This window comes from Mixophyes fleayi, chromosome 11 (genome assembly GCF_038048845.1).
Source record: "Mixophyes fleayi isolate aMixFle1 chromosome 11, aMixFle1.hap1, whole genome shotgun sequence".
NCBI lineage: Eukaryota > Metazoa > Chordata > Amphibia > Anura > Limnodynastidae > Mixophyes > Mixophyes fleayi.
In genome coordinates, this window is record NC_134412.1 from 61789825 (window position 1) to 61811982 (window position 22158).

Consider the following 22158-nt stretch of genomic DNA (forward strand, 5'->3'; position numbering starts at 1 on the left):
ACATGGTTTGTCCAGAAAAAGCTTTACTTATTTTTTTTTGCCTTACTGTCCTTAATGACTCAGGTCCATTATGTATAATTAAGCTAATCAGGAAAGTTTAACTAGCTTTAATAAATCTATACCACCTTTTCAAAAAGTTCTTTCTGCACAAACTACAGTACAAGGTAGCAGTAAATGACACTTGTGATTTAATACAGGCACGTATTTTCCTAGGACTAATGCCAAAACACATTGCACTACTATGCACTAATGGAATAAGCTGGAGTGAACTATTTGAAAATATATCTGTGCTGCTTTTTTAATGCAACACTGGATGTAGTGTAGAATGTTAGACTTTTGTGGGGAAATTCACTGTAATTAATAATTACACGGGAGTCTTATGGGAGCTTGAGACAGATACAAGCGTCAGTAGTCACTGACCCCATGTTTCAAAATAATTCCTTAACTAATTAGTGGGGTTGGAGAGAGAAAGAGAAATGAAAAGGGCCATCCAATTACATACCTTCAAACAACTAAAAATCCTAAAGCGAGACACAGACACCTCAGAAAAGGGGTCAGATTAGGGACGTGAGCATATCACAGTGGATGTGGCCAAGCATAGGCCACCCCCAACCAGGTCCGCCAAGAGAAATTTTAGGCCCTGGTACAGTAACTTCTTGGGGCCCCTTGCATAACCACAGAGGGGGGCGGGGTCACACAAGGTTGGTGGCTTTTCCCACTACACAGACAGGCCAGATACCCCAGGCAGACCCAGGATATTTGTACCTACCTCCTCCTCTCGTTCCCCCCTGGCCCCATCCGCTCACAAAGCATCCTTGAATTATCGTACTCACCAAAGATGCCTGGATCTGCTTGCTGTCATAACTGGAGAAATTCCACCCTACTTCTACAAGATGGGACAAATGTGCCGACCGCAGGAATCAGGACAGTTGGGAAAAACATGAGCAATGAGCCCCCGGTCTACAGAGTCCCACAAAAAGTCTTTTAGTAAAGGCAGAAGCTGCTGCATTACTAAGGATGATAGCTGCAGCCCTGTCCCTTTAAAACAGAATATTCTGTTATGTTATTCAAAGGACCTGTCTTATTGGCTGTGCCAGGAATGAGGCAGTCTAAAAACTACAAATGGGACACACGATAATTGAAGTAATAAATGTAATAAAAGTCCTCAAAAAAAAGTAAAATATGTTAATTAAATCAGTAATATAGGGATATATTTGCCTGAAAGATAAATATAGTTGTAGATGTAAATGACTTTTAGTGATATTGTCATTTCCATTTAGAATTAATAAATAGAATGTAATGGTAATTTAATATAATGACATTGTAATGTCCATAATGTTTTACAGGAGCACACTGAGTAAAGAAGTGAACACAAACAGTTGGCAGTTTGTGTGTATGTTAGGGAATTTAGACTGTAAGCTCCAATGGGGCAGGGACTGATGTGAATGAGTTCTATGTACAGCGCTGCGGAATCGGTGGCGCTATATAAATAAATGGTGATGATGATGATGATGATATCAGATAGATATTGGCTATCATCTGCTCCTTGGTTTATTATCTCTGTTTGTGAAAACCTGTACTGAATATTTTCCATTTTTAGGAACTGGTATGTGGATGAGCCCTCATGTGGGAGTGAGGTGTGTGTAGTCATGTACTACCAGCCACATGCTCCCGCTGGTGTTGGTGGAAGGTACATGTTTCAATGGAATGACGATCGATGCAACATGAAGAACAACTTCATATGTAAATATTCAGAAGGTGAGTGCATGGCTCTCTGTATAATCTAGTTATTGTGCAATAAGTCACAGGCAAAATAAGTGAAATATCAAAATGCCACATAAATGGTACATTTGTACCAAATTCCTTTCCACTACCCATTACTTAAGCAATTCGTTATTGATCGGAGTTCCATTTCATAATACAAGAAAACATCCAGTAGCCAAATAACATGACTTAGCAAATATAATGCAAAAAATGTAAATTTTATGGAGCTTTAGAAACATTTTATTGGTGCCCATTAGGTGTTGAATCTGGTTGTTCCCAGAGTCCCTGGTTCCATAGCTATTGGTGCCCATTAGTTGTTGCATCTGGTTGCTCCCAGAGTGCCTGGCTCCATAGCTATTGGTGCCCATTAGGTGTTGAATCTGGTTGCTCCCAGAGTGCCTGGCTCTGTAGCTATTGGTGCCCATTAGGTGTTGAATCTGGTTGCTCCCATAGTCCCTGGCTCCATGGCTATTGGTGCCCATTAGGTGTTGAATATATTTTTTGCTGTCCTAAGTTGTTAATAAATAGAAGCTTTATGGACAAAAGTTAAAGATACTTACAGAAACCATTCCCTTCTTCTTCTCCCTCCTTCCTGAAGAGTGTTCTGTACAGTCAGCTCTTATAAAAAATAAATAGTGCTGTTTGGATTGGATCTCCCAGGTGTCAATGCTGGGATGCTTGAACAGAAGCCTTTACAGCATTGTCACGGGGCAAGGGGCCGGGACATGGGATTCTCACAGATTGACTTTAGGGGGATATCAATAACAAAATTAGGGTTTTCTGGTGATGTTAGCATTTAAATAATATCTGAAATTGGCTTTAAAATGTCTGTATCATTTCTGTCTAGTAGAGAAGCCACAACATCCACCTACTAGAAACTCCTCATTCTTTGGTAAGTGTGGAAACATAATAATGAAATATTATGTATAACAATTAAAAAACACATACGTGATGTTCACAGGACATTTCTATAGTTTGTGCTATAAAAGGGGTGGGGTTTGGTAATTATGGGGGGTGACATGTGGACTTAATTGACAGATTGGAGATGGGAACTATTCTATCCCATTTTTGGAATGTCAGGAGGTATGAAAATGTAGTTCATAAATTACCACAATTGAATGAGAGAAAAACTGCTTATGTTCAGTGTGATAAATATGCATTAAACAATCTGTATGCATAAAATAACTGTAAGCATTTTGATGAAATCTGTTTATTCATGCGAAATTTGGATAAACTAAGAAGCGGTTTTGAGCATAAAGGGTCAGTCTTGGACATACTGTAGGAGCTTATGTCTTTATCAATTTAAATCACTTACTTCTGTATGTTTAATCCTATTTTTGTACATGCAATAGTTTAATTACTGTTTAAATATATCTTACTGGTGTTAAAAGCATCTGACCTTCCTCCAGCCTGTGTGACATTGTGTCAACTATTAGTGATATATTTTTATTAACTGCGATAATTGAGGCTCTTCCAGCAATGGGATTGTCTTCCTTTAAATCAGCAGGATAAGATGCAGTGATGGGGGTGGCAGGTGAACCATTTAAAGTCCATGTGTCCCAGAAGAAATGTATCCTGGTCATAGATAGATAGATGTTTATGATTTACTGCAGAGACAAGCAGCTTACAAATTACAATGTAGCTATGCAATTATATACATTATATGAACAAAAGTATTCAGACGCTTGACTTGGCTTGATTACAGGGACTGTAATGACATTGTATTCAAGTACATATACTTTATATTGGAGTTGGTCCCCCTTTAGCAGCTTCCACTCTTCTTGGAAGACTTTCCACAATATGTTGGAGTGTTTCCGTGGGAATTTGTGACTATTCATTCAGTAGAGTACTTATGAGGTCAGCACTGATGTTGGACGAGAAGGCCTGGCTCACAATCTCCGTTCCAGTTCATCCCAAAGGTGTTTGATGGGGTTGAGGTCAGGTCTCTGTGCGGGCGAGTCAAGTTCTTCCACATCGAACTCATCAAACCATGTCTTTGTAGTTTTTGCTTTGTGCACTGGGGCACAGTCATGTTGGAATAGAAAAGGGCCTTCCCCAAACTGTTGCCACAAAGTTGAAAGCATAGCATTGTCCAAATTCACTTGGTATACTGAAGCATTAAGATTGCCCTTCACTGGATATAACGGGCCTAGCCCAGTCCCTGAAAAACAGCCACATACCATTATCCCTCCTCCACCAAACTTTCCAGTTGGCATAATGCAGTCAGGTAGGTAATGTTCTCCCAGGATCCTCCAAACCCAGACTCGACCATCTGACTGCCAAACAGAGAAGTGTGATTCATCACTCCACAGAACACGTTTTCACTGCTCCACAGTCCAGTGTCTGTGTGCTTTATACCATTTCATCCGATACTTGGCATTGGTCTTGGTGATGTGAGGCTTGCATGCAGGTGCTCAGTCATGGAAACCCATTCCATTAAACTACCACCGCACAGTTTTTGTGCTTACAGTAATGCCAGTGGAAGTTCATAACTCTTCTTCTATGGAATCAGCAGAGCACTGGCGACTTTTAAGCACCATGCGCCTCAGCAGCTGTTGACCCCACTGTAAGGAAATACTCTGATATTTGCACCTCCGACCACTAGAGGTCTCTGTATTTGTAACTTGCCCTTATCCAAGATGGCCAGAATGGCATCAAGGAGAAACCATCTTCGATTCTGTTTTCTGTTTGGGCCTATAATAGGCACTTCCTGGATCAGACATGTGCTTGTGTATTCTGCTTGCTCAGCTCCTGCTATTTGCTACACTTCTTTGCATCTGACTACCTGCTTGTGTACCGACCTGGCAAATGTCTGACTACCCGCTTGTGTACCAAACTGGCAAATGTCTGACTACTCGCTGGATATCTACTCGGCTATTGGGCTTCAGATAATACCACCAGTATCGTTACACCCGCTCTGTGATTTTACTTGGTATTCCGCTTTATGGTTGAGTTGATGTTGTAACTAAATGCTTCCACTTTCGAATAATATCACTTGCAGTTGACAATGGCATATCCAGCAGGGATGAAATTTCATGAACTGTCTTACTGCAAAGGCGGCATCGTATCACATTACCATGCTTGAAGTCACAAAGCTCTTCAGAACGACCCATTTTGTATCACAAATGTTTGCAAATGGAGACTACATGGCTAGGTGTTTGATTATATACACATTTGGCAACAGGCCTGATTGAAACACCTCAATTCAATAATTAACAGGTGTGGCCAAATACTTTTGTATATATAGTGTATATTTAATATGTGTCTAGTTTTACATGGCTGCTAAATGGTAGTGCTTTACTATTATAAGGCAAATCTGCAGTAACATTTAGCAACCAATCCACAATAGGGGGGTGTGGTATACTTTGACCCAACTTTTCATTTGGAAATTCTGGGAGGACAATGAAAGCAAGCATCTGACTGTATGGATGTTTCTTCACATTTGTACTCTTACACTGTTTGTAATTCACCCCCAACATTTTTTAACTTCCCTCCGGGAAGTGGGGGGCGGGGCCATGATGACACGATAAACCACTGGGCAGTGATGCCAACTGTATGTATGTGTAGCGGTGACAGGGCCCGATGGCACGAGTCGCATCATTAAGGGCCCACCCAGTTCACAAGGAAGTGAGGCGGGATCAGTGAGGGTGGCCTACTCTCCCTGGAGTCCAGGAGGGTTCCCTGCAATTCTGGGAGAGTAGGCAAGTATGCCCCCAACATCTCCATGTACTACCAATTTGTAACTAAAGTATTAACCAGACTCTTTTATTACTGAATCATATTTAAATTGAGCACACTGCAAGTTGTCCGCCGTGCTTCCATAGACCTGTCTTAAACCACTATAGATGTACTGTGTCATTCAATGCAGAGAAGCAATTCTCTGATTCAGGTAACACAGAGAAACACCTGATTTGCTATATATGCTGGGCAGGAATGATTAAAGTTTCGGCCTATTTAATAATTAACGGGTTTTTTCCCGTTAATTATCATCTTTCAACGTAACGAGGACTTTTGGATAAATTTATAGAAAAATCATCCCAGGACAGTGCATCCGAGAGGAGGCTGCCCGGCAATGACTTTAATTACCTTTAAAACTGCGGCAGTCTGTCTCTCCCCTCCAGTTATTATCACACAGTGGTTTTGTACATGAGCGACCTAAGGCTAAAATATGGCTAATATAAAAGCTAGGCTGTTTGGAGCTTGTTAAGTTGGCAGTCCCCATTGAAAATTACGAGGACTGCAGTATAATGTAAAAGTTAGCCTAATACAGTAGATACCAATGATATCTACTGCGTTAGGCTTTCGTTAGATAGATAGGTTGCTTAAACATGCCCAAACCATGCGGAAAAAGCTGTTTCACATGGTTTATGGCTTAATAAATAGGCCTCTTAGTGAGAAGTACCAAATTGAACAAATGTATTCCTTATGAAATGGGTCATGTTGGCATGTCTGTAAATGTGCTAGGGTAACTAGATCAGTCATCTAAATCCAGAAACATGCACATACATGGCCTCACTGCTATTAAATCACATGTATACAGCATGCATGTAAACTAATTGCAATGATGGCATTCAATATTTGTAAATCATATATATCTAGCTTACCTGGCCCATTTGGTAACCATACCCCACAGCTACAAATTATACTTTCCCTTTCATCTGTTTAAATTGCATTTGAATAATCAAAGCTAATATCTGGCTGGTTGCTGTGTGTTAGGACTCCGATTTTTCCAATCTTAAAATTACAACATAGCGTATAGTATTTGACATTTCAAAACTTAGAAATGTGCATTTATAATTTAACGTCACAGCTATAGCAGTAAGAACATATTAAATACCCAATTTTAAAGGTGATATCCATCTAGGTGCATTCATTTCCAAAACAAACCTCGTCTCCCTCCAGCCATATAATTCCGTGCTGTTCCCAGGTGCGGCGCTCTGTGGCGTACCCAGGTGCGGCGCTCTGTGGCGTACTCAGGTGCGGCGCTCTGTGGCGTACTCAGGTGCGGCACTCTGTGGTGTACCCAGGTGCAAGCAGTCTGTGGCGTACCCAGGTGCAAAACTCTGTGGCATACACAGGTGCGGAACTCTGTGGCGTACCCAGGTGCGGAACTCTGTGGCGTACCCAGGTGCGGCACTCTGTGGCGTACCCAGGTGCGGCACTCTGTGGCGTACCCAGGTGCGGAACTCTGTGGCGTACCCAGGTGCGGCACTCTGTGGCGTACCCAGGTGCGGAACTCTGTGGCGTACCCAGGTGCGGAACTCTGTGGCGTACCCAGGTGCGGAACTCTGTGGCGTACCCAGGTGCGGAACTCTGTGGCGTACCCAGGTGCGGAGCTCTGTGGCGTACCCATGTGCGGAACTCTGTGGCGTACCCAGGTGCGGCACTCTGTGGCGTACCCAGGTGCGGCACTCTGTGGCGTACCCAGGTGCGGCACTCTGTGGCGTACCCAGGTGCGGCACTCTGTGGCGTACCCAGGTGCGGAACTCTGTGGCGTACCCAGGTGCGGCACTCTGTGAATAAAATGAGCAATACAGGTGCCAGGATCCACACACATAGGATTATCTCATTTATATTACTAGGGGGGTGGGTTATTAAAGGATGTTGCTGTTAGGTGGAGTCTGTGGAGAAATCTTTTAAAAGCACTTTAGCTAGTTACATTGTTTACAAATTGTCACTATGTTTTAATATTGTTAAAGTAGTGTTATATTATTATTATTATTATTATTATTATTATTATTATTATTATTATTAACTTTATTATTTTTATTATTATTATTATTATTTTTAAGATGTTGGATCAGTTTCCACCAGACAACCAGAAGTATCCATAAAGAACGCCAGTGATACAGCCAAAGAAGCAGAAGGTTTGTATATTAACCTTGACTGAGAGAACGGCCAATGGTGACAATAAATAGAGGGTCTGACGAGAGTGAATGATGCTAAAATACAATACTTGTCCCTGTCACTTTAATTATATGTACAGTCCAGCTCTTCACGCAGACACAAATCTACTGTTTTTATAGGAACAGTGCAGTTTTTTTCTACAAATCCATGTATCCCATTTATCAGTCTAATTTATATCATTATGGCTTAAGGGCTAGATTTACTAAGCTGCGGGTTTGAAAAAGTGGAGATGTTGCCTATAGCAACCAATCAGATTCTAGCTGTCATTTTGTAGAAGGTACTAAATAAATGAAAGCTAGAATCTGATTGGTTGCCATAGGCAACATCCCCACTTTTTCAAACCCGCAGCTTAGTAAATCTAGCCCTAAGACTAAAAGCCATTCAAAGCCAGACGTATAAACCAATCAGCCACAACAGTAAAACCACCTACCTAATACTGTGTAGGTTTCCCTTGTGTCCCAAAACAGCTCTGACCCGTCGAGGCATGGACTCCACAAGCAGGCCCTTGCAGAGGGGCAAAGAGGCCCAGGAAAACTCAAATTAAGAGACCCCCCCACCCTCTCTTTCTTAATGCTTATCTTAAATTTACAAATAAAATACTGTATACATATACTGATGTACTGGAATATTGGAGATTTCAAATTAAAAGTGCTTTCCTGACTTTTATTTCTGCAAGTGCAGCAATCAATTTGGAAAAAATCCAACTTTTGTGCTATGTCAGTTAATATTGAGCACGGCCAGTCCATTCAATCGCTTTTGCCCAATAGTTGAGCGATGACAGTTTTTTACTTTCTTCAGAACACTGAATTGTATTAACAAAAACAAAACCTGTTGAATCTATACAAGCATGAACATTGTAATAAGAAGAAAATGATAAAATGAACTTACCTAACACGCCAAGTCTGCAATTCCTTGAGTAAGTCTTGAACATCAAACAGTCCCGTCCAGTTTCCTAATTATAAACAGACTATTCCCTTGCGAATTTGCGAGTCACTCACCCCAGCAAATCTGAAATTCATGTGTCTGTGCGGATAGATGCATCATGCACAGAGAGAGTAAATAGTACATGCAGCACTGCACGTTATGCTAATTTGCTAATTTTACATGTTTAGGTGCTAGGTTTGAACTTTTATTACTTGGAAATTCCCAAGTTAGCAAATGGATATATATATATATATGTACAAGTATATATATATATATGTACACACATACATACATACATACATACATACATACATACATACATACATACACACATACACACATACATACATACATACATACATACATACATACATACATACATACATACATACACATTAATATATATGTCAGAACACAAAAACAATGAGTTGGACAATTTTGAGTCCACCTGCTGTCAGAGGCACAGGGACATTTCTCCCCTAGCCTCCCCTCTATGGGGCCTGTCCACAAGACCTCTGAAGGTGTCCTGTGGTATATGGCACCAAGACGTTAGCAGCAGATCCTTTAAGTCCTGTAAGTTTTCCAGCACATCCCACAGATGCTCAATAAGATTGAGATCTGGGGAATTTGGAGGCCAAGTCAACACCTTGAACTCTTTGTCATGTTCCTTCTTCTATTGCTTCATGATCCAGTTCTGGCACTCACGTGCCCATTGTAGGTGCTTTTGGTGGTGGACAGGGGTCAGCATGGGCCTCTGGCCAGTCATAAGCTACTAGTTCATAGTCAATGGACGGCACGGTGACACAGTGGTTACCATCGCTGTCTCAAAGAGCTGGGACATGAATTCAATTACCCTAACGGTGTGAAGTGTGTATGTTATCCCCGTGTTTGTGTGGGTTTATTTCAGGAGCTCCAGTTTCTTCCCAAAGTCCAAAAACTTACTGGTAAGTTAATTGGCTGCTGACAACAATGTAACCCAGTGTGGGTGTTTGTGTAGTAGAGAAACTCAAATTACAGCGCTGTGTAATATTGTGGTGCTATATTAATAAATAATATATAGGCTACATTTTCATCAGTGCATACAAATGGCTTCCAACACTGTATGTCCGTGGCAGATACACCTGAATGAATTCATTTGTCTTTGTCATTTCAGAGACCTATCTACATTTTATTCTTATTGCGACAATCCCATTGCTGACGCTCTTGTTGATCTTCATCGGAGTATTGTGTTGCTGTATCATAGAGAGAAGGCAAGTTTTACGGAAAGATCTCTTTGCTGTGACTGTCAAACAGAAATGTATAGAATGTTAATAGTGCAACTTTTAAGAAGGACAAAATGCAAAAAATACCACATGTGTTCAGGGGCAGGCTGGGCTGGGGGGCAGGGGGACATCTGCCCCTGGGCGGTCTCATAGTGGGCTACCTTGACCTGGGTCACTGGGCCATCTGCATTTTTTTCCTTTAAAATAGGCTGCAGATTTGAGTCTTGCCCTCCGGGCTAACATTTATCAGCCCTCCCCTGACTGTGTTCAAACTTAATGGATTCTTGTGAAAGTAATAAAATTGGCTTTTTATATTAACTTACATAAGTTCTGTAGATTCATCTTTTGCTGACTGAGAGCTGCAATAATCAGGTTCAAGAGATCATCTGCTATCGCCCTGTACTATATATACTGGGCACAAAACACAGTCTGTGACAATGGAGATGTTCAACATTATTGCCTGTTTTTATTTAAGTGTCATATATAAACAGGTGAATGAGATTAAAGTCTCCTTTAGCATACATTGCTGCTGACGGGACAGGTTTTTTGTTGATCAAAGTCACTGACTTGGAAGGAGGGGTCGTCTTTCACAGAAATGTGGTATGATGCAATAAGCAACTTCTCAATTATGTGGTAAATAAACAGAGCTGTTACCCTATTTTTCATAATATAGGGGGGGGGGGGGGGTCCACTGTACCCCGTAGTGACTGGGGGTAATTACACCATAATGATCAGGACATTTCTTTACCTGAGCAATTTGTTTAGGAGGAAGGTGGTGGCAGTTATGATGTTCTTTTTGTTGCATATAGAGGCTGATACATTCTTATTTTAATTGCATTACATGAGAAAACACTTTTCAAAGAAGTGTATCCAACAATATATAGAAATTATTAGTTCTGCAGATCTATACAATTTTAATGAAAGTCTGACACAGTTCAAATGTATACACGTTTTATTTCATGAAACTGCATAACCTCTAATTGTCTCTGTTGCTGTCCATGTAGAATGTACCCACATACCTTCACATAGACAGCTACAATAGGGCTCTTAGGATTTCCCACTTTCTCAATGGAAATATTTAACTGCAATATTCTATTTTCTAGAAAACTGATGAACCCTATTGGGTGTTGTCACTGGCAAAAGGAGCTCTGAGCTTTCATAGATAGATTTGTCAATTAGGAGGAGTCCATATTTCTGTTTAAATTACATGATAGGGGTAACAGTGATGGAGCCTCTACAAAGGGGCAAACAGACATACTAGTCTACTACTAAGTTTGCACCTCTTTCTATAAGACATACTAGCGAGATGTTACGTTTTTATGGTAGACAATTTCTGATAAACACGCTTGAAATGTTAGGTAATCATTCGATGATCATTTCATATTAAGGACCTCATTTAGAGCAGGACGTAAAGTTCGTTTAAGAAGTGTAGGACTGGGAGTGTGCCGCAGCTTGGTAGGGTATTACGAGTAGCAAACAACCCCAGTTGCGTCCCACTCTTAATACCCTATGGAGCTGCGAGGAGTTCCTGCAGCTAGCTAACTGCTTGCTCCACCTAATTCCTGCCGCACAGCTTTAGCCCTGTTTTGACGTGTGTTGCATCTGCTCCTCACTGTGACTAGGATGTATTTACATGGTCACGCCTTCCTAATTCCGCGTTCCTCCCATTCTCTCGTAGTGAGTCACAAGCTGTTGCAAGTGTTAATTGCGTCCAAGATGCAGGCGGATTTAGTGCTTTCTGCACATGCGTGATAGTGTTTTTTCGTTAGATGCGCCTAAAACGGACTTTGCGTCCGACTCCAAATGAGGTCCTAAATGTGCAGAAAAATAGGTGCGCTCGGTATAACACTTCAAAACTGTTTCATATACAGATTAGCATACATATAAAACAACATGAATATGGCCATAGAGACACCAGAGAGTAAAAAATAGCTCATATCTAATATACATATAACGTGAAATTCCTCATAAGGGAAAAATGGTATTAGTATTAAAAAACAAATCTCAGCACTAGAAATAGATGTATTAGCGGGGCTTATATATACCGTATTTCCCCATGTATAAGACGCACCTTTTCCCCCCAAATTTTGGGTCTTATACACTGCAAGTCTTACTTACCTCAATGAAGAAGTCGGCACCTGGATGTGAGAGGAGAGAGGAGTCCCCGCTGGCTGTATGAACTGCGTGTCCCCGCCGGAAGTCCCGCCGCTTAACCGGAAGTAGCGGGTCCGCTGGGCTGTTCCAACTCCAGCCCCTGGTCTCCACCGGAAACAGCCCACAATTGCCGTGATAGGCGCTCAGAGCATGAGATGGCGCAGGAAAACCAGCCGGCAGTGGGAGACCCCAGTTGTCTCAGGAAGCTTTTTTTTTTTCATTTTGGGCCCCAAAATTAAGGTGCGTCTTATACATGGGTGCGTCATATACTTGGGGAAATACGGTATATCAGACTCACAATTGTTAAAAATAATCCAGCCTGGAATACACACGGACTGTGGTGATACATCATGCTATATGTTCCATATGTGCTTTATTTTTAACAATTGTGAGCCTGATATATATATATATATATATATATATATATATATATATATATATATATATATATTTATAAGCCCCGCTAAAACATCTATTTCTAGTGCTGAGATTTGTTTTTTAATACTAATACCATTTTTCCCATATGAGGAATTTCACATTATATGTATATTAGATATGTGCTATTTTTTACTCTCTGGTGTCTATGGCCATATTCACGTTGTTTTATATGTATGCTAATCTGTATATTAAACAGTTTTGAAGTATTATACCGAGTGCTCCTATTTTTCTGCACATTTGGTTTTAGTTGTAGGTTGGAAACCTATTAGTGGTGCTGCTGGTATACACTTGAAGGTCATATTTCGCGCCCAAATTGTGTGTAGTTTTTGTTTGTATTTACCATTTCATATTAAGTTTAATTAGGAAATATTTAATGTTCCTTAAGGAAACAAGAGAGAAGTGAAGCGTCTGTCAAGGAACCCGGCTTCTGGATGGCCCCAAACCGACGGAACAGTCCAAATCTGGAGATCTACAATGTCATCAAGAGGCAGACTGATGCGGATTTAGCAGGAACAAGACCAAATATTCGCAATAGCTCATTTCGACTCACTTCAAGGGAGACTTTACCTCCTGACAACCTCTCAGGAGAATATGATAATATGGGAGGAAATCATTCAGAGAGTGGATTTGTTACGCTAGCCAGCACAGAGAGCGGATTTGTTACTAATGAACTATATGAGCTGTGTAGTGACAAGTATGGGAGAAGCACAGAGTCAGGCTGGGTAGAGAATGAAATCTATGGCTATTAAATAAAAAAAAATAATGATGGGACAAATGCACAAAGATAAAAGAATAAATGCAGACAATGTTTTCCATAACAGTATAATTATACTGACTGCCTAAGTTTCTGCAGTTATTACGTGGCATAAATACATCAATGAAATGTACATCACAAAAGTACTTCCTAAAATGGATTTGCAAAAAATCGGGATTGTTTTTTATGTCATGTGCGAGTCACAACTCGCACCGTTTATTGTTATTTGGTACATTGGATTTCTCACCTGCAATTACTCATTTCACCACTAGATGCCACTGTAGACAAAGAAACTGCAAGATTGTTTTACCAACTACTGTCTTCAAAAACTGCTAACAGCACGGTTCTTGTGATTAGTTTTGCACGTTCTTCCCTTGATGAGCTGAACCAGTGGAACACGCTACCTCCAATGAAGTCTCCAGACATGCAAAATAGCTTCCCATGCAGCCTTATTTGAATGCATCTCGCTGTTCTCAAACAATTGCTTATATACATGTAAAAATGTATGATGAATCAATTGCATTTATGTTTACATTATTATTAATGTAATTATATGTTACATAATATAAAATACTATTTGTATTTTTATTCTATATTAGATAATGTATTATTATATATTAATATATATTATTTGTTTATTGTAAACATAATCATGCATTTATTATGTTTGCTTTAAGACAATTAAGCATTGTTTAAACATAAGGAGGGTTATTGCCCATTTTTGCAGGTTTTCACTCATCCGAGATAGGACAGGAGGAGATATATTATTTACAAGTATACTTTTTATTGGGCGTCTGCTTATCCTCTGTTACAATTTCTTAGCAAATGCTCTGTGTTAAATATTAGTTTATACCTAATGCCACCTATGCAGGAAAACCAACAATGGCTATTATTACATTGCAGGTAGTGGCGGATTGGGGGGGGCATCGGGGCTTTTGCTCCCCTTATCATTACTTACCGGCACCCTGCTACCTCCTTCTCACTGATTGTCGGGCGTGATGTCATCAGCACTATCAGTGGGTAACCACGCTGAGAGGAGCCGATGATAGAAGAGAAGAAGACTGAAAAAAGAAGGCAATAGCAATAGGGAACAATGTGGTGATGAAGAAGGCGGCACAGTGTCATGAAGAAGAAAGCGGGACAGTGTGGTGAAGAAGAGATGGGCACAGTGTAGTGAAGAAGGGGGCACAGTGATGAAGGGGGGGATCAGTGTGATGAAGGAGGGGAAGCAATGTGATGAAGGAGGGGGAGCAGAGTGATAGAGGGGGGTAATATGATGAAGGAGGGAAGCATGATAAAGCAGGGGAGCAGCATGATGAAGGAGGGGAACAGTACAATGAAGTTGGGAGCAGTGTGATGAAGGAGGGAGAGCAGTGTGATGAAGGAGGAGAGTAGAATGATGGAGGGGAGCACTCTGATGAAGGAGGGGAACAGTACAATGAAGTTGGGAGCAGTGTGATGAAGGAGGGAGAGCAGTGTGGTGAAGGGGGGGAAAGTGTGATGAAGGAGGTCGAGAAATATATAAGGAAGGGGGGTGAAGTTGGAAGCAAGATGATGGAAGTGGAAGCAGTGTGATGAAGGAGTGGAGTAGTGTGAAGAAGTGGGAGCAGTGTGATGAAGATGGGGCGGCAGTATGATGAAGGAGGGGGAGCAGAGTGATGAAGGAGGGGGGGGGGTTACTGCGATGAAAGAGAGAAAGGAATGTGATAAAGGAGGGGGAGCAGTGTGATGATGGGGCGACAGTGTGATGAAGGAGGGGGTGGAGTGTGATGAAGGAGGGGGTGCAGTGTGATGAAGGAGGGGGAGCAGTGTGATGAAGAAGGGTGAGCTCTGTGATGAAGGAGGGGGTGCAGTGCGATGAGGGAGGGGGAGCAATGTGATGAAGGAGAGGGTGGAGTGTGATGAAGGAGGGGGAGCAGTGTGATGAAGGAGGGGGTGCAGTGCGATGAGGGAGGGGGAGCAATGTGATGAAGGAGAGGGTGGAGTGTGATGAAGGAGGGGGAGCAATGTGATGAAGGAGGGGGAGCAGTGTGATGAAGGAGGGGGTGCAGTGCGATGAGGGAGGGGGAGCAATGTGATGAAGGAGGGGGAGCAGTGTGATGAGGGAGGGGGAGCAGAGTGATGAAGGAGAGGGTGGAGTGTGATGAAGGAGGGGGAGCAGTGTGATGAGGGAGGGGGAGCAATGTGATGAAGGAGGGTGAACATTATGATGAAGGAGAGGGAGCAATGTGATTAAGGAAGGGGGGTACTGTGATGAAGGAGAGGAACAGTGTTATAGATGGTTCCGATTGAACAAAATTACATTTTACAAAATAATGTGCTTATTTAAGATGCTGATGAAGTATCAATATCTACTGTGTTCTGTGAGCCTAATACTACCCTGTAGTGCCCATACGAATGAGCTTGTAGTAAAGTGCACACGTCACCTATATATATTAAATGTAGCCATTTTATGGTCTGAGCTAATATTGCAAATTCTCCATTCAAGGCATGAAGTGCCATCATGTTTTAGTGATTTAACTTGCCTGTGCCAGCCTCTCTGCTCTTCCCTTGATATAATGATATAACCATCATTATACCATATTGGTAATTTGCCCATTTGTAGCAATATATTTGTATTATGGTGCCTCCCCCTGTCAGTTTCTTTTGGATCTGCCCCTGATTGCAGACACATGTACACTCTAAACTTTGAATTACTGTTTTATGTGCAGGTAATATTGATTGATATACATTTACTCACCTACATTGCTGTTTATATATAAGGCAGAGTGATTTATATTACACATATAAATGTGCTCACGGATTTTAGGACATTGGACATTATGTGCCTAGAAATAGACTTTCCTGCAAAGTAAAACTGGAAAGTGAATCCCATTATATTAGGAAACTCAGAAGTGGTAGAGAATTTAGGCCCTTTTCTTGGAATAAAAGGCTGTTTACCCTCCACCCCCAGTAATGCAGGGAGCACCCATTTGTAGGAGCACTTCAACTAATGTAAAGGATTAAAAGCACAAAAGTAACATGCGTAATAAAGACAATCCCAATGTTCTTTCTCTACCATGATTAATTTAAGATATAAACTAGCAAAAGTGGCAGTAACTTGGACTTTGGAGTGATGCTTCACCCTTTCCACCATATAGGAGGAACCGCAGAGCTACAGCAGATGCAGGTTGATTCCAGGGATCAGAAAGGGGCCAATCATCTTGAAATGTGTTTGTTGGAAGGGGAATTAGGTAAGTGTGCCCAGTTACTGCAGAAGACACAGCGACCAATCACAGCTTTGTAGGAAGTGGAGCCCAGATGGACCACTGTTGGAATCTGCGGCAATCCCAGAGCTGCACTGCCACACTTGTGTAACAGTGTATAAAGGTCCAAGCCTTGCTATACGTACCACTAATCTAAGAACATTTTTATATTTTACTGAATCAATAAAAGTTTTACTGGTTCTAGGGAAACCTGTCTTCCCTATCCAGGGCACTACATTTTTATCTACATATCAAAAAATATGGCAGCTCCCATGCATATTAATAAACACAAATCTGCAGAAAAAGTTCATATTGCTTAATAGGCTATATGCTTATATTTTACTTAGGGTACCAGGGTGTAAATGACTCTAGGTCGACAGCTTTTGTACTGTGATAGCCTGCAGGTATTGCGTGTACACTTACTTGGGGTGCCATGATGTGGTGCGGAAACCCACTCGCTGTTAACCTCCTCTTCTGCTCTGGCTATGGTGTGGGTGGACGAGAGAGTCCCATGAATACTCAGGTGTTTTAATTTAAAATTTGTGGAGTGGACACTAATGGTGGTGCAGTGCAAAGTCAGATAAAAGTTGGCCACCAGACCATCTCATAGAAATAAACAAACCTTTTACTTTGAACACCTTCTCCTCCTGCACATAAGCTTAACAGTTGCAATAAGTCACACTATACAAAGGTAACTCGTCAAGTAGGTACAGTATATTAACATTTACAGCTTCTCCAAATGCCTCCAGCACAATACTTTGGCAGATTGTAATATACTCAAGTTCACTCATTTACACCACCTACATATTTTGTACAAGACCATTATAAATAACTACACAGTTGTACACCCAGTGATGCTAGGTGCAGTAGTCCATCACATGCTGAAAACACTTGGCACTCTCTCACAGGTGGCAGCAAACAATGAATATGCTTCAGAAGTTCTTGTACTTACCCCAACCAGCATTAACAACATCCCACTGTCCAGGGATCCATCTTGTCTTGGTGCCCACTATCCAGGGGAGGGCTTGCAAATTTTAGCCCACGGGGCAAGATTCGACTCAGCAGCTTATTAGGAACATTTTGAAGGAAAAAAAAATGCAGGTGGCCCAGTGACCCAGCCAAAGGTAGGCCACTATGGGACTGGCCCAGGGGGCAGATGCCCCCCTGCCCCCCAGCCCAGCCTGTCCCTGCCAATATCCCATAGCAGGGTAGCAGGGACCCTCCTACTCACAGTTCCTCTACTGCTGCCACACTATCACTTCCATAATAACATCCCAATATTCAGTAACCCTGGATTACTAGGAAACCACACTACTGTTGTGCAAATAAATGGACAGTAATATACACTCAGGCAGACCTATTACACCGTCCCAATAGCCAGTGACCCTACCCCTCATTGTATGCATTTTCCAAAGGGGCATTCATATAGGGGTACTTCCTCCCTTTATTCAGTTCCTGCTGATGGACAGCAACCCCCCCCCCCAATGGTGGGGGCTGGTGATGGTGTTTTCCAAGGGTCCTCTCTCATTCCCTCTGGCTTCCACCCATATACACTCACCCCTCCCAGGAGTCTCTGTCTGCCAATCCGTGCCTCCTATCCGGACAACCTCTTACAGGCAACATTTCCTCCAAAGGCTCTCCCCTCTCTTGGGACCTTTGCTTTTGGGAACTCTCACTCTCTTGTCCAGGTGCAAGTCTCATACACTCCTCATGCACTGGTGCCTCCTCCTGGGGTTCCCCTGATGGCGAGGATCCCCCTTTTGTTCTGCAAAGATCCAACCTCTCCTCTTACAATGACACAGCTGTCTGCATCACTGCTTCTAGTTCTCACGTGGCCTGCCATCTTGTATACTATAGAGTCCAGCCCGACGACCCTGCCAGCCATCACCTTGGCAACAACGCATAACGATGGGTGTTATAACATAGGACATGGATCTGTCTGAGGTGGCCTAATATCATCATAATCCTTAATATATATATATATATTGAGGGAATAGGGGCAGTTTGCCACATACTACTAAAGAAGATACTGAAGGGTATATATACTAAACTGCGGGTTTGAAAACGTGGAGATGTTGTCTACAGCAACCAACCAGATTCTAGCTATCATCTTGTAGAGTGTACTAAATAAATGACAGCTAGAATCTGATTGGTTGCTGTAGGCAACATCTCCACTTTTTCAAACCTGCAGTTTAGTAAATCTAGCCCTAATAGTTTCCCTGGGAATCTGCAGGCTCAGGCTACAGACAGGCATAAGTCTGCACACTCTTCCACACACACACAGCACAGGGACACAGGTGGAGCAACTGGGTGTAATTAAGGGAACCAGCTATTTAAACATCCTCCCAAGCTGTAGTGTTTGGGAGGATGTTTAAATAGCTGGATTTGTAAGGTGGGTGGTGTGACCGATGTCAGTGAGAGTCCAGTGTCCAGTTTGGGGAATATCTGTCTAGTTAGCGTTAGGGTCACATGACTTTGTAAATATTTTTGGTGTGATTGCTGAAAATACAGCAGTAGCCATTCATTTCATCCTGACAAGCCTAAATAAAACAGCAAAGAGGTTCAGCAAACCTGTGTCAGCAACATTTGTTTGGCGGGCTTTTCACAAGTGGGTTTAAGAGGTGGGATCTGTAAAGGACTGTTAGATCCTGCTGTCCCAGCCAACAAATCCAAGGTGGTGACTGATGTAAACATGCTTACTACAAATGTATTTTTGCTGTAAATGTGGAAAAGGCATAGGTGTTGCAAACTTTAAACACAAAAACAAATGTATAAGAAATTGTTTACTATAAAAATATTCGCTGCAAATGTGAGGAATGCATAGGTGATACAAACCTTAATCTCAAAGCAAATGTGTAAAATTGTTTGGCACTGCAACACAAGTCTAAGGCTCCAGGGGGATCCAAAGCTATTGCTCAAGCAAAAGTTGACACCACGGCTGGCGGAGCCAGTAAGGAAAATTTCTCCACCTGTCTGTTTTGAATGTGGTGAACCTGAGCATTTCCGTGCTGAATGTCCGAAGCGACCGTAACCAATGGATTGTTCTATTGCTCAGCTTGGATCAGCCTTTCCTAGTTACTGCACCATGTACCCCTCCACAGGGAATTTGTTACTAATTCGGGTGACTGTCCTGAATCAGCATGCTATTTTGACCCTGGTGGACTCAGGAAGCGAGTTGACATTGGTCTCCAGTTTTGTAGTTCCAAAAGAGGTGTCTGCAAGGTTACCTAAGATGAAGGTGCTGTGCAACCATGGAACTACTAAGGAATACGAGCAGACTCGCCTTCCAATTATCCTAAAAGGCCAAATAGTTGAGGTAGTAGCTACCATAGACCCAAAACTACCGTTCCCCCTTATCATAGGACGAGACTATCCCCTGTTCCAGGAGGTCAGGGGCGCACCCAGGGGGGGTTTCCTAGTCCCCAGAAACCCCTGTCCTACCTGGGATGCTGTATGCTTACAGTGGCTGACCCCTCTCCCGGGACCAGCCACTACTGCTTGTAGCTTGGGAGGATCGTCTCCTAGTCAGTCCCCTGCTGTGTGAGCACAGCTCTCTGCCGGCAGCTTGGCCCCGTCCCTTCCTCCCACACAGCCAGCATGGGTGTTATGCAGGAGGCAGCAGAAGAAGGTAAGAATGTGTGTGTGTATATGACAGCTTACATGTATGTGTGTTTGATCCTGTGTGTGTGTGTTTGTGTATGTGTGTGTCTGTGATTATCTGTTTATATGACAGTTTACATGTCTGTGTGTTTGATCCTGTTTGTGTATGTGTGTGTCTGTGCTTGTCTGTGTATGGGACAATTTACATGTCTGTGTGTTTGACCCAATGTGTGTATGTAGCCACGCCCCTAGACATTCTGGTCACTCCCACTGGTATCGTGGCGTGGAAACCCCCCTCATCGAATCCTGCGTTTGCCCCTGGAGGTTCCTACTGACCGGATCCGGCTGGACATGTTGGCAACTGATACACCAGCCGAAAGTTCAATCTTAAAGGAAGCTGTCCAACTTTCACTGGGCCTGGGACAAGAGACAACAGAACTGTCGTTCAAGAATTCTAAATACAGGTCCACGACAGAAGTTGTCCCTTATTTTGATTTGCTGTATAAGGCAGGGGTTGTTCAGGGAAGAAACATTAAACAACTGTTAATACCGCAGGTACATGTACTTTTTTCTTTTTTAAACTTGTACACACAGATCGTTATGGGGGTCATTTGGGAGAGGATAAGACTCTGGAGTACTACTACTAGTTTTACTGGCTGAAAATACGCATGGCAGTAAAAAGATATTGTCTATTCTGCCTGGTATGTCAAAAAACCTCTTCAGAACATGATTACAGTGCCCCATTGTTGTATAGAAGTCCTCTGGGGAAACAACAGAGTTTGCCTAGGAGCATCAGAAAAGACATTATGACACTCTGGTAGTAGTTCATGTTTTCAACCCAGGCGATAAAGTTTTAGTTCTTGTCCCCACCAGAGAAGGTAAGACTTTTACACATTGGGAGGGTCCTTATGAGGTCATAAATGCGGCTGGCCCGTTGAGCTATAGAACCCGACAGTCATGTAGAAGACGAAACCAGCAAATTTACCACTTATTAAAGCCTTGACGTGAGGAAAGTCCTCTGTCTTTGTTGGTAGCTGTTAAAACAGAAAGCTGTAACGTACCTGTTGAGACCTACTTGACACCACCTCAAAGGCAACAGGTGGTAGAGTTGGTGGCTCGAAAAAAGGATGCCTTCTCCTCTATCCCTGGGGGTATCACTCTGAAAGGACATTGGCCAGGAGCTAGGCATAAATACGCGGGTGCCCACTCCCATAAAAATGTGCTCCCTGCAGTATTCGCTTAATTTAGGTTGATGAAGCTTTGGGAGGGTTGTGTGACAAAAAGGGCAGTTTTGCACTCCCCACCATATCCGGTTCACCTAGGTTGATGAAGCTAAGGGGAAGGGTTTGTGGCAATAGGGGCAATTTGCCAAATAATATTAAAGAAGAGACTAATAGTTCCCCTTGGAATCTGCAGGCTCAGGCTACAGACAGGGTTAAGTCTGCACACTCTTCCACACACACACAGCACAGGAACAAATGTGGAGCACCTGGTTGTAATTAATTAAGGGAACAGCTAGTGTAGTGCTTGGGAGGAAGTTTAAATACCTGGACTTGTGCTGTGGGTGGTGCGACCGATGCCAGTGAGTGGCCGGTGTCCAAAGTCATGCGGCCCTAGTTAGTGTTAGGGTTGCATTACTTTGTAAATATATTTGGTGTGTTTGCTGAAAATACTGCAGTAACTGCTCATTCCATCCTGACAAGCCTGAATAAAACAGCTAGGAGGCTAAGCAAATCTGTGTCAGCAGCATTTGTTTTGCTTGCTTTTCACAAGTGGTGTCAGAGTGGGATCTGTAGAGGACAGTCAGATCCTGCTGTCTACCCAGCCAACAAATCCAGGGTGGTGACTGATGTTAAGCCTGCTTATTACAAATGTAATTTTGCTGCAAATGTGAAAAATACATTGGTGTTGCAAACTTTAAACACAAAAGCAAATGCCAGATCCTATATATATATATATATATATATATATATATATATATATATATATATATATATACACACAAAGAGATACACAGTGGTTGAAGTTGGCAGGTATATGGCTGTTTGGTATCCTACCCATAAGAACTGCACTTTATTTTATTTGCATGCATTGTGTATGTATTTGTCAT

At 42.2% G+C, this 22158-nt stretch overlaps 1 protein-coding gene across 3 annotated transcripts in view; it reads left to right on the forward strand.

Annotated features, from left to right (window-relative positions):
• Positions 1-13729, forward strand: part of LAYN (layilin) — a 31677-nt gene extending 17948 nt beyond the window's left edge. For 2 of the 3 annotated variants that reach the window (XM_075190022.1, XM_075190024.1), the window contains 5 exons: positions 1601-1758; positions 2612-2656; positions 7557-7631; positions 9749-9845; positions 12835-13729. In XM_075190022.1, the coding sequence (XP_075046123.1) occupies positions 1601-1758; positions 2612-2656; positions 7557-7631; positions 9749-9845; positions 12835-13198 (739 nt within the window). In that variant the 3' untranslated portion in view covers positions 13199-13729. The remainder of the gene's footprint in view (positions 1-1600; positions 1759-2611; positions 2657-7556; positions 7632-9748; positions 9846-12834) is intronic. The other variant, XM_075190023.1, reaches the window with a different exon arrangement.
• Positions 13730-22158: the final 8429 nt, after the last annotated feature.